We start from the raw sequence: 19,952 nt of genomic DNA on the forward strand, positions 1-19,952 counted from the left end.
ATAAAGATTCTAAAAAAAATATTTATCAAGTACAAAAACATTGAACTATACATAAAATATTTTTTTTTTAAAAATTTTTTGGGGGCCCTGTGCGGTCGCCCTAGCCCGACATGGCTAGGTGACAAGGTTTGCGTGCATAGGGTGAATTGTCAAATTAATGTGAATGTGTGTAAGGATAAAACGAAGAGTCTGTGACTCGCCGAGTGTCGGTCTCGAAGGAAGGACGTGGAGGTGTGTCAAGTGTTTGTGTGTTCAATTGATTGCGTCATGTGATAGATTTGAGTGTGGTTGAGGGCATGGTGAATAGAGATTTGAAGGTGCAGAGGTTCATAAAGTTGTGTAGAGTGAAGGTAAAACAAATATGAGTAAATATAAATATAAGGAAGTAAGTGATTGTATAGTGTTCATCTATGTTTCATCCTAGTGTGTCTAAAGCAATGGATAAACGGAGCAAAGATGTTGGCTATTCTGGAGTGTGTCTTCTTAGTCCTCTTCCACCTCTGTGTACTAGGACTTCTTAGACTTAGGAGTGTCTTTAAGCAACCAAAGTCCTAAGAGACATTTTATCAAACACCTTAGCTACACATTTTCCTACTATTCTTAAAAAGTCCATAGGATCTATGATTGTCACAAAGCTTTCAATCCCAACTCTAATCAAAGACATGAAAGAGTCAAGAGCTCAATCTCTCATCTAGATTGGCCAAATCCAAACAAGATATCATCAAAACAACAATCAATAGAAAGAATAGAAATTCCAACAATCCAAGCAATTAAATCCAAGATAAGATATAAGATCATCACACTAGCAACATATCTTCACAAAATCCAAACCCTAGATTAAACCAGCCACACATATTCAAGAATTCAAAGACAATAGCTAATTTAATCCAAGAACAAGATAATAAAAATAGATTAAAGTGTAATAGAGATCACCTAGTAATGAAGTGTTTCTTCAATCCAAGCTTGTCGTATTTCTTTACAAGGTGAAATTGCAAGACTAAACTATCCTAAAAACTAAGAAATGAAAAAGGGAATTTTCTAAGATTGAAAGGAGAGAGAGGCTCTCCAAAATTGGAAAAAGGAAGGGACTCCTCTGAAATTCTATCAAGGGGCCTTAAATAGTCTCCAAAATTTTGCCCTAGAAACATTTCCACGCATTGCTCCATCCACGCCGCCCACACGCGTGGTTGCGTGCGTGGTTGGCTACTGGAATGCTGTCACGCCACCAAACATACGTGTGGGCCTCATTCCGGGTCCTTCGGGCCTCCAGACTTGCTCGGTTTGCTTGTTTAGCTCGTTACTTGTTCCTAATAGCTCCCAGGACCTCTGTACTGTCTCAATTCATGCCAAAGGTAGCTTTGTGTGCAGTTAACGAATTTAAAGCACAAATTCTCACAGAATTATCATTTAAGGATACTGAAAACGTTATAAAGCACCCTAGTTTATATTCATATAATGGGTATCTTGGGAGCTTATCACTAGGGCCGGCCCAAAGAAGAATCGAAAGTCTCGAAATAATCTTCAAATAATCAACTTCCTTGGATTAAACTTCAATTCACTTGTAGTTTTCACGATCACATCAAAGATATCAACATTATTTGGGCTTCAAATAATCAACTTCCTTGGATTAAACTTCAATTCACTTGTATTTTCCACGATCACATCAAAGACACCAACTTTATTTGGGCTCCAAATAATCAACTTTAAATGTAATTAATTCCTATCATAACTCTGTATATAGAATAAGAAACCCAATTAAACCGTGAATCCTGATCAAAGTCTGAGCCTTATCGAACTTCGAATCCCAATCGTGCTTTGAATCCCATTTAAACTTAATCCCACTTGAATTCATATTAAAATGCACATAAATCCAATAAATAGGACGTTCAATTATCACAAATTTCACAAACGAAACGGAGGAAACCCGAAGCATAGAAGAAATCAAGAACCACATTCTAGATCGATCTTCGCATAAAGGTAACCTTTCATGTTTCTTCCAAACTCTTTTACAATTCTGTCTTTGATTTGGATTGCTTCCCTGTACGTTGTCATCCATCGCCGGAGAATTTCTTCTTGCCTCGCGTCATTCTTGCCAGAAGGAATGGAGCACACGGAAATTTGCCATGGGTCCTAAGAGCATGAACCCCGGCTCAAAGAGCATGCAGGAAATTTGCCATGGGATCCAAAAGCATGAATCCTAGCTCGCCATTTTCTTCTGTTGTTGTCTCTCTTCTGCTGCTGCTTCGTCGGAATATCCTTTTGCCGAAAGCCTTGTGCTTGAAGCTGCTTTTACCGGAGTCTCGCCGGAGGGGATAGAGCATAGGAAAATTTGTCAAGGGACCCAAGTGCATGAATCCCAGCTCAAAGAGCACACATAAATTTTTCCACGGGACACCCAAATGCATGAATCCTACTAGCTTTCCGTCCACTTCCGTTGCTGTCTCGAGCACTTCTGCTGTGATTGCTCCTCTATTTTTTTTTTCACCGGAGGTGCTCGTTAGTGCCGTGGCTTGCTGTCTTGAAGAAGAAAAGAAATGCTTCTGGGCTTGGGAAAACACAGACGTGGCGGCATTATTGCATATGAGAAACAGGATTTTGAAGGCCTTAATTTTTTTGACAAGTCCATATGCCTTCGTTTATTTTTGAGAACATTGCTTGCCTGAATCTTTTAATGTCTGACACATGGGTTTGAGAGGAACTGATTTAACTTCTTTACACCTGGCTCATACATATATATTAACATATGCGCATAGTCCACCATCTTTTAATTTTAATCAATACACATATACATATATAATTGCACAGTGTGTATGATTACTAAATATGCTGATATGCATATATGTTTGCCTTCCTACTCCCTCATTGTATATAATAATATTATGGTCCACTGGTCATGTTTGGAATTTTATGTGCTGCATGCATAAAACATACAAATGTTTGGCTTCTACCTTGCAAATCATGAAATTTGAGCACATACAATTCTGGAAGAGATTTGTGTCCTCAATTCCCCTCAAATTTTGATCCTTCAAAAGTCACATTCAAGCTTAGATGTCTTTAGAAAAGTTGTAGCTATGTAAGTTTGATTTTCAAGGACACCTAGATCACCTCAATCGGATCAACGTAGGCTGAGATATGACCAAATTACTAAACAGTGGCCAATTGCTGCGGGAATGCATGATTTGGCAATTCTCTTCCACTCCAAAACTTGCAATGCTTCCCCGAATTCTCTTCTTTTCCACGCCAATAATTTATGTATGCTTAACTTGAACTTGAATCCAACGGAATCACTATCTTAGATAGGAATATGAGTTTTCTTTTGTAATGACTGAACTTAGACAATAAAACTTCTAAGCTGCCTACATACTCCAACGAAGGAGATCAAGTCAAACGTAGTTCAAATAACTTTTTGAATGGTTAATGCCATACACAGTTTAAACTCTTGTGAGCTAGGAGCTCACCGTACGTAGTTTAGACTCATGCGGGTCAGGAGTGTTTAAGACTTGGGCCCACCCATAGACAAGCGAGATATTTAGCAGTTTAACCACATGCAACATTTTGGTGGATTTTGCCATTCATCAAAGTATCATGGCCATGTGATCACCTCTAAATCTTGTGGTGCCTCCATGCCTTGACCATTTTCATATGTAGCATAACTTGATTTCATACTTTCTTCATCTTCTTCTTGCATAGAAGTGTGCATGATAGTCTTTGGCCGAACCTTTAAAACTTCGCCACACGAAACATTGACATTGACTTCTCGTCTCATATGAGAAGGGACTGCATTCTTGATTTCCTTTGATGGATCTATGCCAAGAGGGGATGATAAACATAGTTTTATGCTTTAATTTAAGTAGGTTTTTATAGTATATTTATATTTATTATTTGTCATTTTATTTTATTTTAATATTTTTAGAATTCAAGAGTTGATTAGTTAGAATAAAAATTTTATGATAATTATTGGACATTATTAAGGTTTAGATTTTAGTTTTAATTATTGGTCCAAATAAGAGTTATATTTTAGTTAGTGTTGGTTAATAACCCCTAACATCATAGCCCATTTCTTTATTTATTTAATAAAATTAGCCCAAGGTATATAATAACCTAATGATCTTACTAAATGAACAAAAAAAGGAATTCAAATGTTTTGTTAATTGGTTCTTGCGCAGCTTACGTACGTACGAGGAGCGACAGGGCAATAGATACTTTGTCAAAATCGCAGCAAAAATTTCGACCGAAGCTTGTGTTAATCAGAGAAGATTTCGTCAGTCAGCAGGAGAATGGATGGCAAGGAATAATTTCACCATTTGGGTCTATTTTTGAGAGGTTCAAATTAATTTTCAGATTAATTATTTTCCTCAATTTAAGAGTTTTTGTTGGGATTAGGGTGTATAAATAGTAATGAGTTCTTGTTGTTGAGGAATCAGACTAGCTGTGCATAATTTCATAGTTTCTACGATTTACAAGTTTTTATTTTTTCTATTAAATTTTCTAGTTCATGGCCCTGCGAGGCTAATTCTCTAAACTTGGTCAAGATTACATGAACCCTGGATCAATTTGTACTGTGAGATGGAATTAATTCTTTATATTGAATTCATCTTCATTTGAGTAATTGATATTTTCTGCGTTTTATTTCATATGACTATTCCAGTTAATTGCTAGGAGGCCTACTAGTTTAATTTCTTGAGTAGTTTATTGCTAGATTAGTTGACGATTCGTTTAATTGGTTTTCTAATCTGTGTAGCAATTGGGATTTGTTAATATGGCGTTAGTATTAATTTAGTCCTAGGAGGAATATTAATATGAATTAAACATAATCGCATGTGTTTATGTTATTCAGTTTCGTTGATTTTCTCATTTTAATGCTACTATCAAGTTAAATATAAGTGCTTGTCTTGTGTTATTTGGTAGTTAGGGGTAGTTGATACCGCTTGCGTTTGATTACCTATGACTAAGGAAAAACGGAAATTAATTCCACAATGAACGCTCAATTGTTATGAATTAACCGTGAATCTATTATCAGTTACTAAAATCCAGTGGTGAATGTTTTCTTAGACCAAGTGTTGAAAATTCATTTGATTTCATTAGTAAACTTCTATTTGGTTCTTATCTTTCCTATTTTTCTTTATATAGGACTGTTTGCAGATCTTCAAAAGATTTAATTAAATAATATGTATAAATATTCATTGTCAGCACGTCACAACGATAATATTTATTGCACGTTGCTTCAAATTGTACATCACAATCGTAAGTTTCACATACTTCATTGAGAAAATTAGATCTAATACTAAAAGATCCAAACTAGCATGTATTTGAGAAAGATTTATTTACATAAATTTCAAGAAGATGAAATTTAGCATCTATAACTTTAGCATTCAAAGTTAATTTCAACTTCATTATTTTCCCTTCACTACATAGCTCATATATAACCTTGATGTAATGCAAGTTAATACAAATTTCATATTTATTCTCAAAAGAAATTCCCACTTATTTATAAAATGGCAATTTAAATCAACACTATTATTGCACTACTTAAGCAATATCTATTGCAAGACTTTGATTGTTTAATAAAATATTAAAGTCAACCTCATTTCAGGTGAGGATCAAGTAGCGCTTCACTAGCCTGCATGATCAACCCCCTACTTCTTAGATATTCCCAGGTCGAGTGGTGAAACCAAAGTTTACTTAAAAACCACATTCCTAGACAAAGTATTCAAGAATGGTGACTTTTCCAACATGCGAGCTCTTAGAAACTAGAGGAATATAATTACAAGTTATTCAAAAAATAACCACTATTTAAGGGAATGTTAAACTCATCTTGCTCTTGTCAGATTGATATGTGGATCAATCTGGTTCAGCCATGTCCTCTACTAGTTTTGCCCTTGCGGTAGTAGCATTAAAATGCTCGGTATCCTTGCTTACTGCACACGAAGCATATTCCTTTGAGTTTCTTGATTTTTCCACTCCTTTTCTTCCTGTTATTTTTGACACTTTGACTTTCAGCATCAATTGCACCATATTTTTCTAACAGCATTTCCCAAATAACTTTTGCTGAGTCTTGTTTGACATAGATGTCAAACAATTTGTCATTCATTTGTGACAAAAGGTATCCTCTGACTGCCATATTGTCACCTGTAAATTGCACCATAGTTACACCCGGTTCTTGACCAGGAGTATAATTCGGCTCAAGACTGATTTCTCTTGGTTCTTGACTGCCATATTGTCATTTGTTCTAAGAGTATAACCATTCTTTGTGCCCACCCCCTGTAGTTTTTCCCATCTAGAGTAGCAATTTTGGATAGATCTGGTATGCCAGAAGGAGCCATCAATTCTAAACGTTGATTGTTGCTAAATTAAACACTTTTAATTGTTGTAAATAAGAACGCAACGTCAATGGAGGCCGGTAGCTTTCAGGAAACAAGAAGAATAAGGGCGCAAGAAAGTCTGTTCCGTGTTATAATAACACTGTCTTAAAAACGTTTAATTTTCGGTGACGGTCTTGGATGCTCTCGACTGGCTACATAGATTACATATTATATGCTCAAACAATAGAAGATAAGGAAGGCAGAGAAAAAGCTCAACTTTGTTGTGTCCTTATTCTAACGGAAAGGAGATCAATTTATAGTGTAAATGTCCAACAAAAAATTCCATGTAGACCACACAATTATGGCAACCAACAGAAACATGCGCTATATTAGTGGAGTGTATCTTGAATAATCCCACGCATGCTGACAACAACAAATAATAGTCTGCATGGTTCCGAAAATCAAGGAGACAACAACAAATTATATATATATATATATATATATATATATATATATATATATATATATATATATATATATGAAGTGATCAATACAATTTCATAACTGAAATTATTAAGATATTATAAAGTATATTAAAATCTACCCACGGAAATTTTATTATATTAATGTAAATAGTTATGATAAAATATCAAATCATATTTCTTAATTTACCCACAAGGATTAAGAAAATGAACGTGGTTTGATAGTTTTATCATAAAGTTGTACATGGATATAATTGAATAAACCTTAACCCTCAGGCAAGTTTTATGTCACTAGATTCTTCTATTAATTTGATAATTTTATCATAAAGTTGTAGATGGGTCTAATTGAATAAAACTTTAGCTCACAGACAAGTTTTATATCACTAGATTCTTCTATCAATTTGATAATAATTTTATCGTAAAATTTTAGTTGAGTCTAATTGAATAAAACTTTAGCACGCATGCAAGTTTTATGTTACTAGATTCTTCTATTTGATTCTCATAAAGTCTCAGTTGAGTCTAATTGAATAAATCTTTAGTCTACAAGCAACTTTTATGTCACTTGATTCTTCTGTTTAAAATTGTTGATCAAAATAAAATTTTATCATAGCATTTTTTAGAAATTATAACTTTAAGGCCATTTATAATTCTATGTGGCATGGGTTGCATTGGCAACACATGTATTTTGTTAATCTCCAAAACTTTAGTAACTTGAAATTATTATTGTATGTGGCTTACTTGGTTTTTCAGCCCAACCACATTAGAGCTTTTTGAATTTTGGACATGATATACTTTTGGATCCTTATATTGGAAGTGCACATATCTAGCCAAATTTCAACTAAACCAATTTTAATTTGTTTAAGTAGTTGGAAATTGTGTTTGTTACATTTACATACTAAGTATGTCCAACTATGGTGGGGAATTCTAATCCTTGTTAAATTAGTTGGACTTGAGGTTCATTAGTGTGTATATCATTTATTAATGTTCAAGAATGACTTTATTTGTGGGTGAGTAATGGTTTAGCCAGTGAGAGTGATCATTTGGAAATGTCATTAAGATGTTCCACTGCAATGATAGGACAACATGCCTTGTTATTATAAATTTAATTGTTCACATTATTGAATCACAAGTTATGCAACATATATATGAAAAATGTTATAACAACATTAAGATGTTTATTATAACAAAGACATTGAGTTATGGTGAACTATTGATAAGCGCCAAATGTGTACCATTTTAGAAGCACAATTGTTTCATGGTCATGTGTATTTGAGCTTGTATTGTGTTAAAAATAAGACAAATGGGTGTGATATGTCATATGATGTTGTATATTGAGTAGGGGGAAGCATATTGTGATGTCTTGCAAGGATTAAGGGCCAAGATGGATGAAGAAGAGGAGATAAGCTCATAATTGCACTCAGGGAGAGGCCATAAGAGATCCACGATAGTGGACGTGTCATGGTTGAAGAACATAACGTGACTTTGAAGGCTGTGCATAAGTGACCCGAACCGCGCCACGATCCACAATCGTGGATTGTTCGTGGTCTGGGACATTTTCCTAGGCGTGAAAGATTAAAGTTTAAAGGGTCCTTGGTTGAAGACATTCCATGTTTTAGTTTAGTTTTTGCTCCTAGGTTGTGGAGAGGGAAAGTGTAAAACATTAGAGAGAAGAAGTCACTACTACAGAAAACACCTTTAACGTCGGTTTTTTAGCACTTTTAACGTCGGTTAAAAATCGACGTTGATCTGGCCGACGTTGTATATAAATGATACGGCGTCGGTTGTAAAAACCGACTTTATTTTTTAAAATAAATAAACGACGTCGGTTTTTTTAAAAAAACCGACGTCGTTTATTTAAAAAAAAATAAAAAAAATAAGAAACGACGTCGGTTTTTTAACAAAACTGACGTCGTTTATTTAAAAAAAAAAAATGAAACGACGTCGGTTAATATGAAATAACCGACGTCGTTTATTATTATTATTTTTTAAATATTAAAATTATTTTACGAATCTACCTAAAACCTGTACAGTATATTTCCAATTCACACATAAGTTTCAGAACCTGTGTAACAAATTAACATTTATAATTCACTATTGATCAAACTAATAAAGTTCTCAATTAATCAAAGCTAATAAACATCACAACTTATCAAACTAATAAAGTACACTACAATAACTAATAAAACATTGAATATTCAACATAAATCTCACAATTCAATAACACTAATAAACAACAAGTATTTAACATAAATCTCACAATTCATCAAGCTAAAGAAGTAATCTATCAATCCATTCATCAACTAAATATTGGCACCATATGTCTCTAACTTAATCAATTTCTTTTTGATTGTATGGCAATCTTCCTTGTCTCTCCAAAAGCTACAAAGTTTAAAAGAGAATAAAAAGAATTAATAACTTAGTATTTTAAAAAATATATATGAAGGAGATCGAAAGATATTTTATTAAAGTACTTGCCTTATTCATTCCCTTGCATGTTCCCAATGAAATGATTTCCAAAATGAATTTCATCACATAATATCCGCATTCGGTACCTCCTCTTTGTATGGCACACTACATTTGAAATAATTAATATAATTAAGATTTTATTAATAAAAAACAATAAGATATATGTACTTACCGAACATGTAATCCATTTTACTTGACGACTTGCTTTCTTTCCACCTATTATGCTTGTTGCCTTCAAAGACCTATTAATATAAGACATATAAAATATACATAAATGTTTGACATCACTATATTAATAATAAGTATTAATTATATTTATAAATTTACATACGTTTCAACTATATCTTTAATATCATCACGTGGCGGATTACCAGTGGAATCAAACCAATAGATTTCATATAATTTAGGACAAATAGCCATCAACATCCAATGCCCCCTACATAGACCACGGTGTGGCTAATCACCGAATGCAATATATAAAGCCAAAGCATAAATAAACATAGACCACGGTGTGGCTAATCACCGGATGCAATATATAAAGCCAAAGCATAAATAAAAATCTTACCTCACCACAGAGTTATCCACGTCTGTAAACAAATCTCGAATCTAACTATTTACCTACAAGTATTATTTGTAAATTTATATATTAAATTGATATTATTTTATAACAATATTATTCTAAACAATCTCAAAATAATTTACAATTTATTAAAATACTAAAATACAATAAACATTATTAATTTAAACAACATTAACAATAATTACTAAATTTCAAAGTATATTAACATTCATTTCATAAATTTCGAAATTAATAATTTATAAGCCCTAACATTATAATTTCTAAAATTCGAAATATATTATAAATAATTCTTAAAGTACACAACAATTTCTTAAAATTCAAAATTATTAATTTTTAAGCCCTAAAATACATTATAATTCTTAAAATTCGAAATATATTATAAATAATTTCTAAAGTACACAACAATTTTTTAAAATTCAAAATTATTAATTTATAAAGCCTAAAATACACAATAATTTCATAAAATTCAAAATTATTAATTTATAAGCCCTAAAATACATTATAATTTTTAAAATTCGAAATATACTATAAATAATTCCTAAAACACAATAATTTCATAAAATTCAAAATTATTAATTTATAAACCGTAAAATAGACAATAATTTCTTAAAATTCGAAATTATTAATTTATAAGCCATAATATGCATTATAATTCCTAAAATAGACAATAATTTCTTAAAATTCGAAATTATTAATTTATAAGCCCTAATATGCATTATAATTCCTAAAATATATAATAATTTCTAAAATTCATAATGTATTAAAAAATAATTCAAAAATCGAAATTAAAAAAAAATAAAAAAAATACGAAACTTACCGGCGGTGGCTAGGCAGGGCGGTAGCTGGGCGGGCCGGCGGTGGCTGGGCGGGGCTGCGGTAGCTGGGCGGGGCTCCGGTGGCTGGGCGTGGCGGCGGTGGCTGGGCGGGGCGGCGCTGGCGAAGCGGATGTGCGCAGTGGCGAAGCTCGGTGGAGGTGCGTTGGCGAAGCGCGGTGGACGTGCGGCAGTGGAGGAGCGGCGGTGGAGGTGCGTCGGCCGGTGGCTGTGCGAGGGTGGAAGTCCGGCCGAGGGTGCGAAGGCTGCTGCGCGAGGGTGGCGTTGTTCGAAGAAGAAGAATGAAAAAAATTGGAAAGAAAACGCAGATCTAAAAATCTGCTGCGGGGGCTGTTTTATAAGAGATCTACGGCGTCGGTTGTTGCTACAACCGACGCCGTTGGTTTTTTATATAATATAAAACGACGTCGGTTCTTTAGAAGAACCGACGTCGTTTTTATATTTCGAAAAAATTAAAAACAAATTAAATATGTACGACGTCGGTTTGTGTCAAACCGACGTCGTACATATTTTTTAATTTTTTTAAATTACAATACGACGTCGGTTCTTTAACCGACGTCGTATTGTTGCCGTAATTTTTTAAAAAGTATTTGACGTCGGTTTTTTAGTAAAACCGACGTCGTATCCCTTTTTAAAAAAAATAAAAATATAAAATAATTATTTGACGTCTGTTTTTTAAAAAACCGACGTCGTTTAGGCGACGTTAAATGTGTTTTCTGTAGTAGTGAGTAGAGACATTGATGATTTCTTGGAGCATTTGAAGATTGCATCTTGAATTGAACTTCTATTTGGTATTTCTTTACTTAATTGCAATTTAATTTCAGCCCTCATTTACTTTCATTATCTTGTGATCTTTGATTGAAAATAGAATTAGGTCTTGAAGCCACCATTATTATGAGTGGCTAATTTGATTAGGATTGGATTAGAATTCTTAAAGGCTCTTTCATTCTAGCTCCTAATTTCCTAATTGAATTGATTTGGTGCATTTATGAAGTTGCTAAGCATTCTTTGTGAGATCCTAATGTATTGGTGGCCACAATAGGTTAGGAGTTTAAGATTGGAAGGTTAGCTAGAGATCGTGACTTTGCAATAGTCTTGCTTGCTTGCAATTCCTGCCTTACGATCCGAGAGGGCTAGGTCCCGAAGGGGAGGGTAGACCAAGTGTTTGATAAAATGCCCTAGTCGAATGAGGACATAGGAGTCTAAGCCTACATGAATTAGTGATGGTGCCTTAATTCTCCCTTAGAACTTCTCATGCATTTAATCAATTCTACCTTAGAAAAGTGAATGCAAAGCCTCAGAATGCCAATCCGATCCTCTTTACATACCTTGCTAGTTCTTGTTTTCATTACTTCCTTTAATTGCAAACCTTAAATCACTACAATGATACACTTACACCTAGTGAATTCTTGTCAGTGTATTCTTGTAAAAGCACTCAAATCTCTCAAATTTGCCATCCGTGAGAGACGATACAAACCCGGGGTGTAATCCCAAATCAATCTTTAACCTCTTGTCAACAATCTTGAGTTTGATTCTTTAGCATTATTAGAGTCTTTAGTCTCATCAATTTAATCCTAGGTTATTAAGATTTGAAAAGACTCAAGATTCAATGTTTAGAAACATAAAACAAGCAAAGACTGGTGATATTGGTTCATATGGATGAATCTTGAAGATCTTGGGATATGTTGACACGATATATGTTGTTTCATAATGTTCAATTCACCAAATCCTCATTAGTGCTATCTATCATGAAAGTTAGGATTCATTTTCTGTTTTGGAGAATGTTTTTAAGGTATATGTTTAATGTTCCATTTGTGGGCTTAGACTTATGGATTTGTTATCTAAAGTCGTTGGAATATGGACTACTCAATTACTATCTTTGGCTAAGATTAATTAGAGTGGCAGTGGCAGACAGATGTGTCAACTCCGAAAACTTAGCCATCGTACCATAGATAATATTAAAGATAATGATAAGCTAGTCATGCTTATAAGAATTTTAGGGATCATGCAGGGTACATGGAACTTATTATGTGAGTATATTGTACGTATATTTTGTCACTTCTATGTAATATGGATGGTTTCTCATATGGTTATGCGCATATTTATTTGAGAAACATCCTCAAGGTTGGACTAAGAATAAACTTAGGGTTTATTCATAATAAAGGACCTGTGTTTGGAATCAAAATGCATGTGATGCATAGATGGTATTACTCACACTTTAATTTAGATGACATGCCACTATGATTCATGTTTTTTTTTTATTATCTTCAATGAAGGTTAGTTGTGCCGATACTTGCACCAAATGAAAAATTATTTTCCATTAATGTTGTACAAATCAAGTGGTGCAAGTTTATTAGGCAACTTTAGCCATTGTTGCAGTAATTAGTTTTTGATAACTAATTACAATCAAGAATGAACATAAGGTTTATTCATTAAGTTTTATACCACATAAGGTACTTAGAGAACAAGTTACATTGTAATCATAAGTGGATAATACTCACATTACGAGGAACTATCTCTATGGTTTATGGTTTTTTCTTCTTTGAGTTAATACTTGCACTAAGTGCGAAAATGTTACATTTTGCATTACATTATGTCACTATTAAGTGGTTCAAGTTAATAGGTGATTTATGGTCATTATGTTGTGGTTTGAAACAGAAGTAAAGGTTTCCGTTACTTAGCCTATAATGATGGTATGTAGGAAGATTTCAGCATGGTCCTTCCATTGCTCTTGTTACAGTGTCAGTACTACACCATCTAGTTATTACAGCGGATTAGTGGTAGACAACAAACTTTAATCCATTGGAGTTTTTGAGGCAATATTGCAATGAAGGTATCAACTATATATGGCTATAGGTATGCTTGATCCTATGCTTCCGTTATTGAGGTTAGATTATATATGAAACATGTCTATTTTATTTGTATATTACTAACAGTATGCACTTCTTTTTCCTTAAAACTGGACCCACAAAAAATTTAAACTTGCAGGTAAAAAAACACTTCAAAAAAAAACCCCTCTATGAAAATTATACTATTGACCAGGGTCTACCTTGCATTGTGGACCCTGATCGAAAAATAACCTTTTAACATTTTGTACATACAGTTGAAACATTTTGTGCCTGCAGTTACGATCAAAACAATTGACTGAATCCCGGGAAACCATTTCACAGAAGTTCATGGGAACCACAAGTTATGCCCCATTGCTCTCCCACTCGTTCAACAAGTCTTTGTATTATGCAGGTTCATTTTCAAAAGTACTATCGATCGCTGGGTTTTGATCTCTAGAAAGATTTAACATGCTTTCTACATCTTCCTCTGAGATTATCATCTCACCCCCTTCTAATTTCAGTGCAAACCTATTGAAATCAAATCTTTCAACAAGATATCTAGTTAATCTACCATCCCACTAAGATATCTTCATGTTTAACATTGCCTCAAACCCCACGTCTTCTACATCTTGTCTTTGTTCATGGTGAGGGAGGAAAAGAGTTTAGGGGACATCCTTGTTAGTAGATATCCACTGTCAGCAATTATTTGCTACTATGGCTACAGTTTTGACATTTTTGATTGATCATTTCATTGGTTGCTTTTATGTTTGATCTTTGCGCTTGGTCACCCTTTTTGTAAATTGTGTACCCACATCCTTTTCAATGTTTTCAACAGGTGGCGTTGGAGTCTAGTATTGCTATTGTTTTATGTAATTGTGTGCTCCTCCTCAGTTTTGGCACTTCTTTTGCAACAAGTATATTATTGACAAAAAAAAATCATTACAACAACACTAAAGAATCAATGTTGAATAATGAGTTTTCAAAAAAAAAAATGTTAGAATAATGAGAATGGATTTATTGAATTTCATATTTCTAAGTAGAGGGGATTGGGGTATGTCAAATAAATTCAACTATACTCTACAAAGAATCAATGTTGAATAATGAGTTTTCAAAAACTTAATGCATTAAATCCAACAAAAGAATGTTCAAAACAAATGAAGGTGGAGTGGCATACCACTCACCAAGATCAAACATAGAAACAGTCTGCCTAGCAAATGCTAAAGTATCATTCTATACACAATGTACTTTCATTAGATTTTTATTTTTTTTGAGAAAAATGTACTTTCATTACATAAATACTAAAATATCATTTTATTTCAACTACAGTTTTATTTGACAATGTATACTAAATATGTGAGACATGTTATTCAGTTTTATTTTATACACACAGTAGTTTCATTACATCAACACTAAAGTATCAATCTAATTCAACTACAACTTTATTTGACAATATACACATACAATGTTGTATAGATATTACAATCATCTCATAGTATGACTGCATTACAGTATCACGTTTATATACATATAATGAAGCTTAAGCATATTAAACCTTTTTTTTTTTGAAAATAAAGCATATTAAACCTTATTAGGACTCTAGATATTGTGTTAGGTTAGGATTCTTTATCCTAGTCTATCTTTAATTCCAACTCTATATATATACTTGTAACCTGTACAGATTATAGTTAAGATTTGTGAATACCAGTACAACAGTTCTCATCTGGTATTAGTTAGCTAGGGTTTCTCCTCTCTTTGCTCTCATGGCTGAAGATTATGAACATGCAAAATATTAGACAAATCAAGAGTCCTAGACGGGGTAGGTAAAGACGCATGTCCAATACGACTAATAGATAATTGCGTACCTGTCCCCGACACGAAGAGTGTCAGTGCCTAAGTAATCCTCGGAGGTAGAGAGAGCTGCAATATCAGGTGTGGCATGATGTGTGGCACCTGTGTCAGGAAACCAACTGTGAGCCCCCGGAATGTCAGCAGCCGGATTGCCTTGATATGCAACATTCGCCTGAGCCTGAGGCGAAAACCCGGGTGGTAACCTATAGCAAGCAAGGGCAGAGTGTCCAAAAGTGCCGCAAATCTGACACGTAGGCTGCCATTGCGAAGACCTCCCCCTGCCTCGGCCACGCTGCCGACCGCCATGCGACGAGCCGCTGCCGCGGCCACGGGAATTCCCAGAACCAGATCGCCCCGCGCCACCGCGCGACCTGCCGCCGCGTCCACGCTGCCAGCCCCCCTGCGCCATCATCGCCGTCGGCGGAAGATCAACACTGCCGAATTGATCACCGGCGATAAACTCCTAGGCACCCAAAAAATCAGCAAGCTCTTGTAAGGTCACTGGAGCGCCGCGAACAGCGAGGGATCCGGTAAGCACCCGAAACTCCGGTCGAAGCCCGCGAAACACATAGAGGTTTTGTTCCACGAGCGACACCGGTCGGCCGGCAAGGGCAAGCCCTTCAATCACCATCTGCGCACGGCCAATGTAGTTTGCTGTCGACAAATCGCCCTGCCGAAGTTGCTGAAGCTGGCCGAGGAGGTGTAACGTCCGAGCGTGCGACGCCAAGGCAAGGAACTGCGCAATCGCCTCCCAGACAGCGCGCGACGTCGTCTTCCCGACTGCCAAGGGCATGACCTCGTCGGATAAGGAAGAGACGAGCATGGAGAGCACGCCTTGATCACGCCGCACCCACGAATGATAGTCAGGGTTCGGCCGAGACGTCGCGGAGGCACCGGTGCCGGTGACAATAGCCGGTTATGGACACGGGAATGATCCATCAACATATCCCATTAAATCGTTGCTCCGAAGAAACGGGAGGACTTGGGTACGCTAAAACAAATAATTATGATGCGTAAGCTTCACGCTAATATAGTGATGAGCGGAAGAAAGAGATGTCACGGCGGGGCAATAGTTCGGGTGGGCTTTACCAGCTTCCGATTCCCAGTTCGTCTCCATCTGCTTTGTTGAGTGCTCGTGCTTCGGCTTCCACCTGGCACGATCGCCTGGGTCATCCACATCAGCGTGCTCTAGATCGCATTTTACAGTCTTGCTTAGTTAGTGGTTCTAGTTCGGTGTCTTGTACTTCTAGTTTATGTTCTGCGTGTCAGATGGGCAAATCCTCACGATTCCCTCTGTCACGGGTTCAGTCTTCTAGTTCGGCAGTCCTTGATTTAGTCTATACTGACATTTTGTGATTTTTGTGGATGACTATTCTCGTTTTACCTGGTATTTCCCAATGCGATTGAAATCTGATTTATATGATATCTTTGATCGTTTTCATTGTCTAGTTGAGCGTTCCTTTGGTCGTAAAATAAAGTCTATTCAGTCTGATTTGGGGGCTGAGTATAAGAAACTTCACTCTGTTTTTGTGCAGCTGGGCATTCACCATAGACAATCTTGTGCCTATACCTATGAGCAGAATGGCCGTGTTGAAAGAAAACACATGCATATTGTTGAGACCGGGCTTGCATTAATAGCTCGGGCCTCTGTTCCTTTCTGGTTTTGGGATTATGCTTTTGAGACTGCTGTTTTCTTAATCAATAAGATGCCTTCTCCTGTCTTACATAATTCTACCCCTCATCTCATGCTGTATAACTCTCCTCCATCTTATTCTTTTCTTCGTGTGTTTGGGTGCATTTGCTTTCCTCATCTACGGCCCTACAATTGTCATAAACTGTCTTACAGATCCTCTCCTTGTGTCTTCTTAGGCTATCCTGAGTCTTTCAGGGGGTATAGGTGCATGGACTTGCGTACTAACAAGATTTTTGTGTGCAGACATGTTCGGTTCGATGAGACTGTTTATCCCTTTGTTTCTAAGCCTGTTGTGCAGCCTTCTCCAGGTCCTGTATCTCATCCTTGGGTGGAATCGGTGCTGCATACTTCTGACTCTCCTAGTACTGAGCAACCTGTATCTGAAGCTCCGGTAGTGGCTGAACGGCGTCCCCGAGGCTGTCCCCGTGGGCATTCCACACGGCCCACTGAGCGCACCCATGCCATGGATACTCGGAGTAAATCTCGGCCTCCTTCAGCGCTGTCAGTACAGGTTTGTCCAACTGATCCTACATGTTATTCACAGGCTGTCAAGCATTCTGAATGGAGGGATGCCATGGATCAGGAGTTTAATGCTCTCCTGCACAATCAGACATGGTCTCTGGTTCCGTTTAAGCCCAGTATGAATGTCATTGGCTGCAAGTGGGTTTTTCGGACCAAACGGAAGGCTGATGGCTCCATTGAGAGGTACAAGGCCAGGTTGGTTGCGAAAGGGTTTAATCAGGTGCCCGGGCAAGATTTCTTTGACACCTTTAGCCCGGTGGTTAAGCCCACGACTGTCAGGTTACTTTTGTCTCTGGCTCTCTCTTCGAACTGGTTTATCAGGCAGCTTGATGTTCATAATGCTTTTCTGAATGGGAATTTAAGTGAAACTATCTTTATGCGTCAGCCTCCGGGTTATACTGACAAACTGTTTCCTGATCATGTGTGCTTGTTGAACCGATCTCTTTATGGTTTGAAGCAGGCTCCCAGGGCCTGGTTCACTCGGCTGCATACTTTTCTACTGTCTGTTGGTTTTCAGGCCTCCAAGACTGATGTTTCTTTATTCTATTTTTCGCAAGGCTCTGCTTCTGTTTACTTGCTAGTTTATGTGGATGATATTCTTGTAATGGGGAATGATGAAGCTGTAGTTAAAACTTTACTCTCTAAGTTGTCTACAGCATTCAAAATTCGTGATCTTGGTGAGCCTAGTTTTTTTCTTGGAATTGAGACTATTAATTGTGGTGATGGCATTTTATTATCTCAGCATAAATATATGACAGATTTTCTGAAACGTGCTGGTATGACAGAGTGCAAGCCCCTTACCACGCCACTCTCGATTTCCAAGTCTGCTTCTACCTCAGTACAGGAGCCCTATGATGATCCCACTCAGTACAGGAGCCTTGCTGGGGCTCTGCAATATTTAACAGTTACACGGCCTGATCTTTCTTTTGCAGTTAATCTTCTTTGCCAGCATATGCATGCTCCTACTGTTGCACACTGGGAGCAGCTAAAACGTGTGCTCCGGTATGTCAAGGGGACTCTGACCATGGGTTTACGCTTAAGCCGCTCTGCTTCAAATGAGTTGCATGCTTTCTCAGACTCTGACTAGGCCGGTTGTCCTGAGGACAGGAAATCTACGAGTGGGTATGCTATCTTTCTTGGCACGAATCTTATATCCTGGGTATGCAAGAAACAACGGACTGTTGCCAGATCTTCTACAGAGGCCGAATACAAAGCTCTTGCTGATGTGTGTGCTGAAGTGATATGGATAACCTCCCTGCTTCGCGAGATTGGTGCTCCAAGTATTCCGGTTCCCAAACTCTGGTGTGATAATCTTGGAGCCACCTACATGTGTGCAAATCCAATCTTCCATGCTCGTACTAAACATGTGGAGATTGACTATCACTTTGTGAGATATCATGTTGCAGCTAAAGCTATTCAAGTCAATTTTATTTCAACACAGGATCAACTGGCAGACATTTTTACGAAGCCCCTTCCGGGTCCTAGATTTTCTTTTTTGAGAGACAAGCTACAGGTTACAACTGTACCCTGTGCTTGAGGGGGAGTATTAGGACTCTAGATATTGTGTTAGGTTAGGATTCTTTATCCTAGTCTATCTTTAATTCCAACTCTATATATATATACTTGTAACCTGTACAGATTATAGTTAAGATTTGTGAATACCAGTACAATAGTTCTCAGCAACCTTACTACATTTCCTCAAAAAAAACCTTACTACATTGTAATGAACGTTTCTACATTTCATTAGCATTTTGCGAAACATTGTTTTTGTTTTTTGAATACATTTTAGTATGGAATGAAGCATTGCCAACTGGATAACAATATTATCACCTTTAATTTAATGAAGCTTTTAGCTAGCAACAATGGCTTCGAAAAGAGAAGATCACAACTAGTCTAAAGTTCGGAGACGTAACAATGACACTCTGGAAAGGTAATGAAGCCAAAAGCTTGTTTTTCGTTTTTATATTTAAAAAATTGACACACCACAAACACACGATCGGATGAACGTAGCTGCGACTGTTTCTTTTCATTAAAAGAACTAATACCATTTTGGACGATGGTCCACCATATAATAACTATGTACCTTCAATTTATTTGCCAATACATAATTTGTTAACTTAAAGCACATAATATGCTAATTGCATGCACATAATTTGAATGTCGTTTTAAAACAAAATCCACAATATAAGATAAACCCTAGTCCATGATATAATTTGCGTATTATTATAAGTGTAAAGGCAAAAAATTAACAATATTTTTAGAATGGAGAGAAGTACATACATGCAATTAGGGACAAAAATGTAATACCTCAAGGAATGTGACATAAGGCCACAACCCACAATCTTCTATATCTGCACTTATGTGATTGCACATCCACACAAACTCACAACAATCATCA

The 19,952-nt window shown here is 36.3% G+C and overlaps 1 protein-coding gene across 1 annotated transcript; it reads right to left on the reverse strand.

The window, feature by feature from the left end:
* Positions 1–8,960: 8,960 nt before the first annotated feature.
* Positions 8,961–9,680, reverse strand: LOC116018861. Its single transcript, XM_031258877.1, has 4 exons — positions 9,582–9,680; positions 9,423–9,492; positions 9,260–9,355; positions 8,961–9,163 (listed from the first exon to the last, which is right to left on the reverse strand). The coding sequence occupies exons 1-4, from the start codon at positions 9,674–9,676 to the stop codon at positions 9,113–9,115; spliced, it is 312 nt and encodes a 103-aa protein (XP_031114737.1). The 5' UTR covers positions 9,677–9,680; the 3' UTR covers positions 8,961–9,112.
* Positions 9,681–19,952: the final 10,272 nt, after the last annotated feature.

Source organism: Ipomoea triloba, chromosome 5, assembly GCF_003576645.1.
Source record: "Ipomoea triloba cultivar NCNSP0323 chromosome 5, ASM357664v1".
In the NCBI taxonomy this organism is placed as follows: domain Eukaryota; kingdom Viridiplantae; phylum Streptophyta; class Magnoliopsida; order Solanales; family Convolvulaceae; genus Ipomoea; species Ipomoea triloba.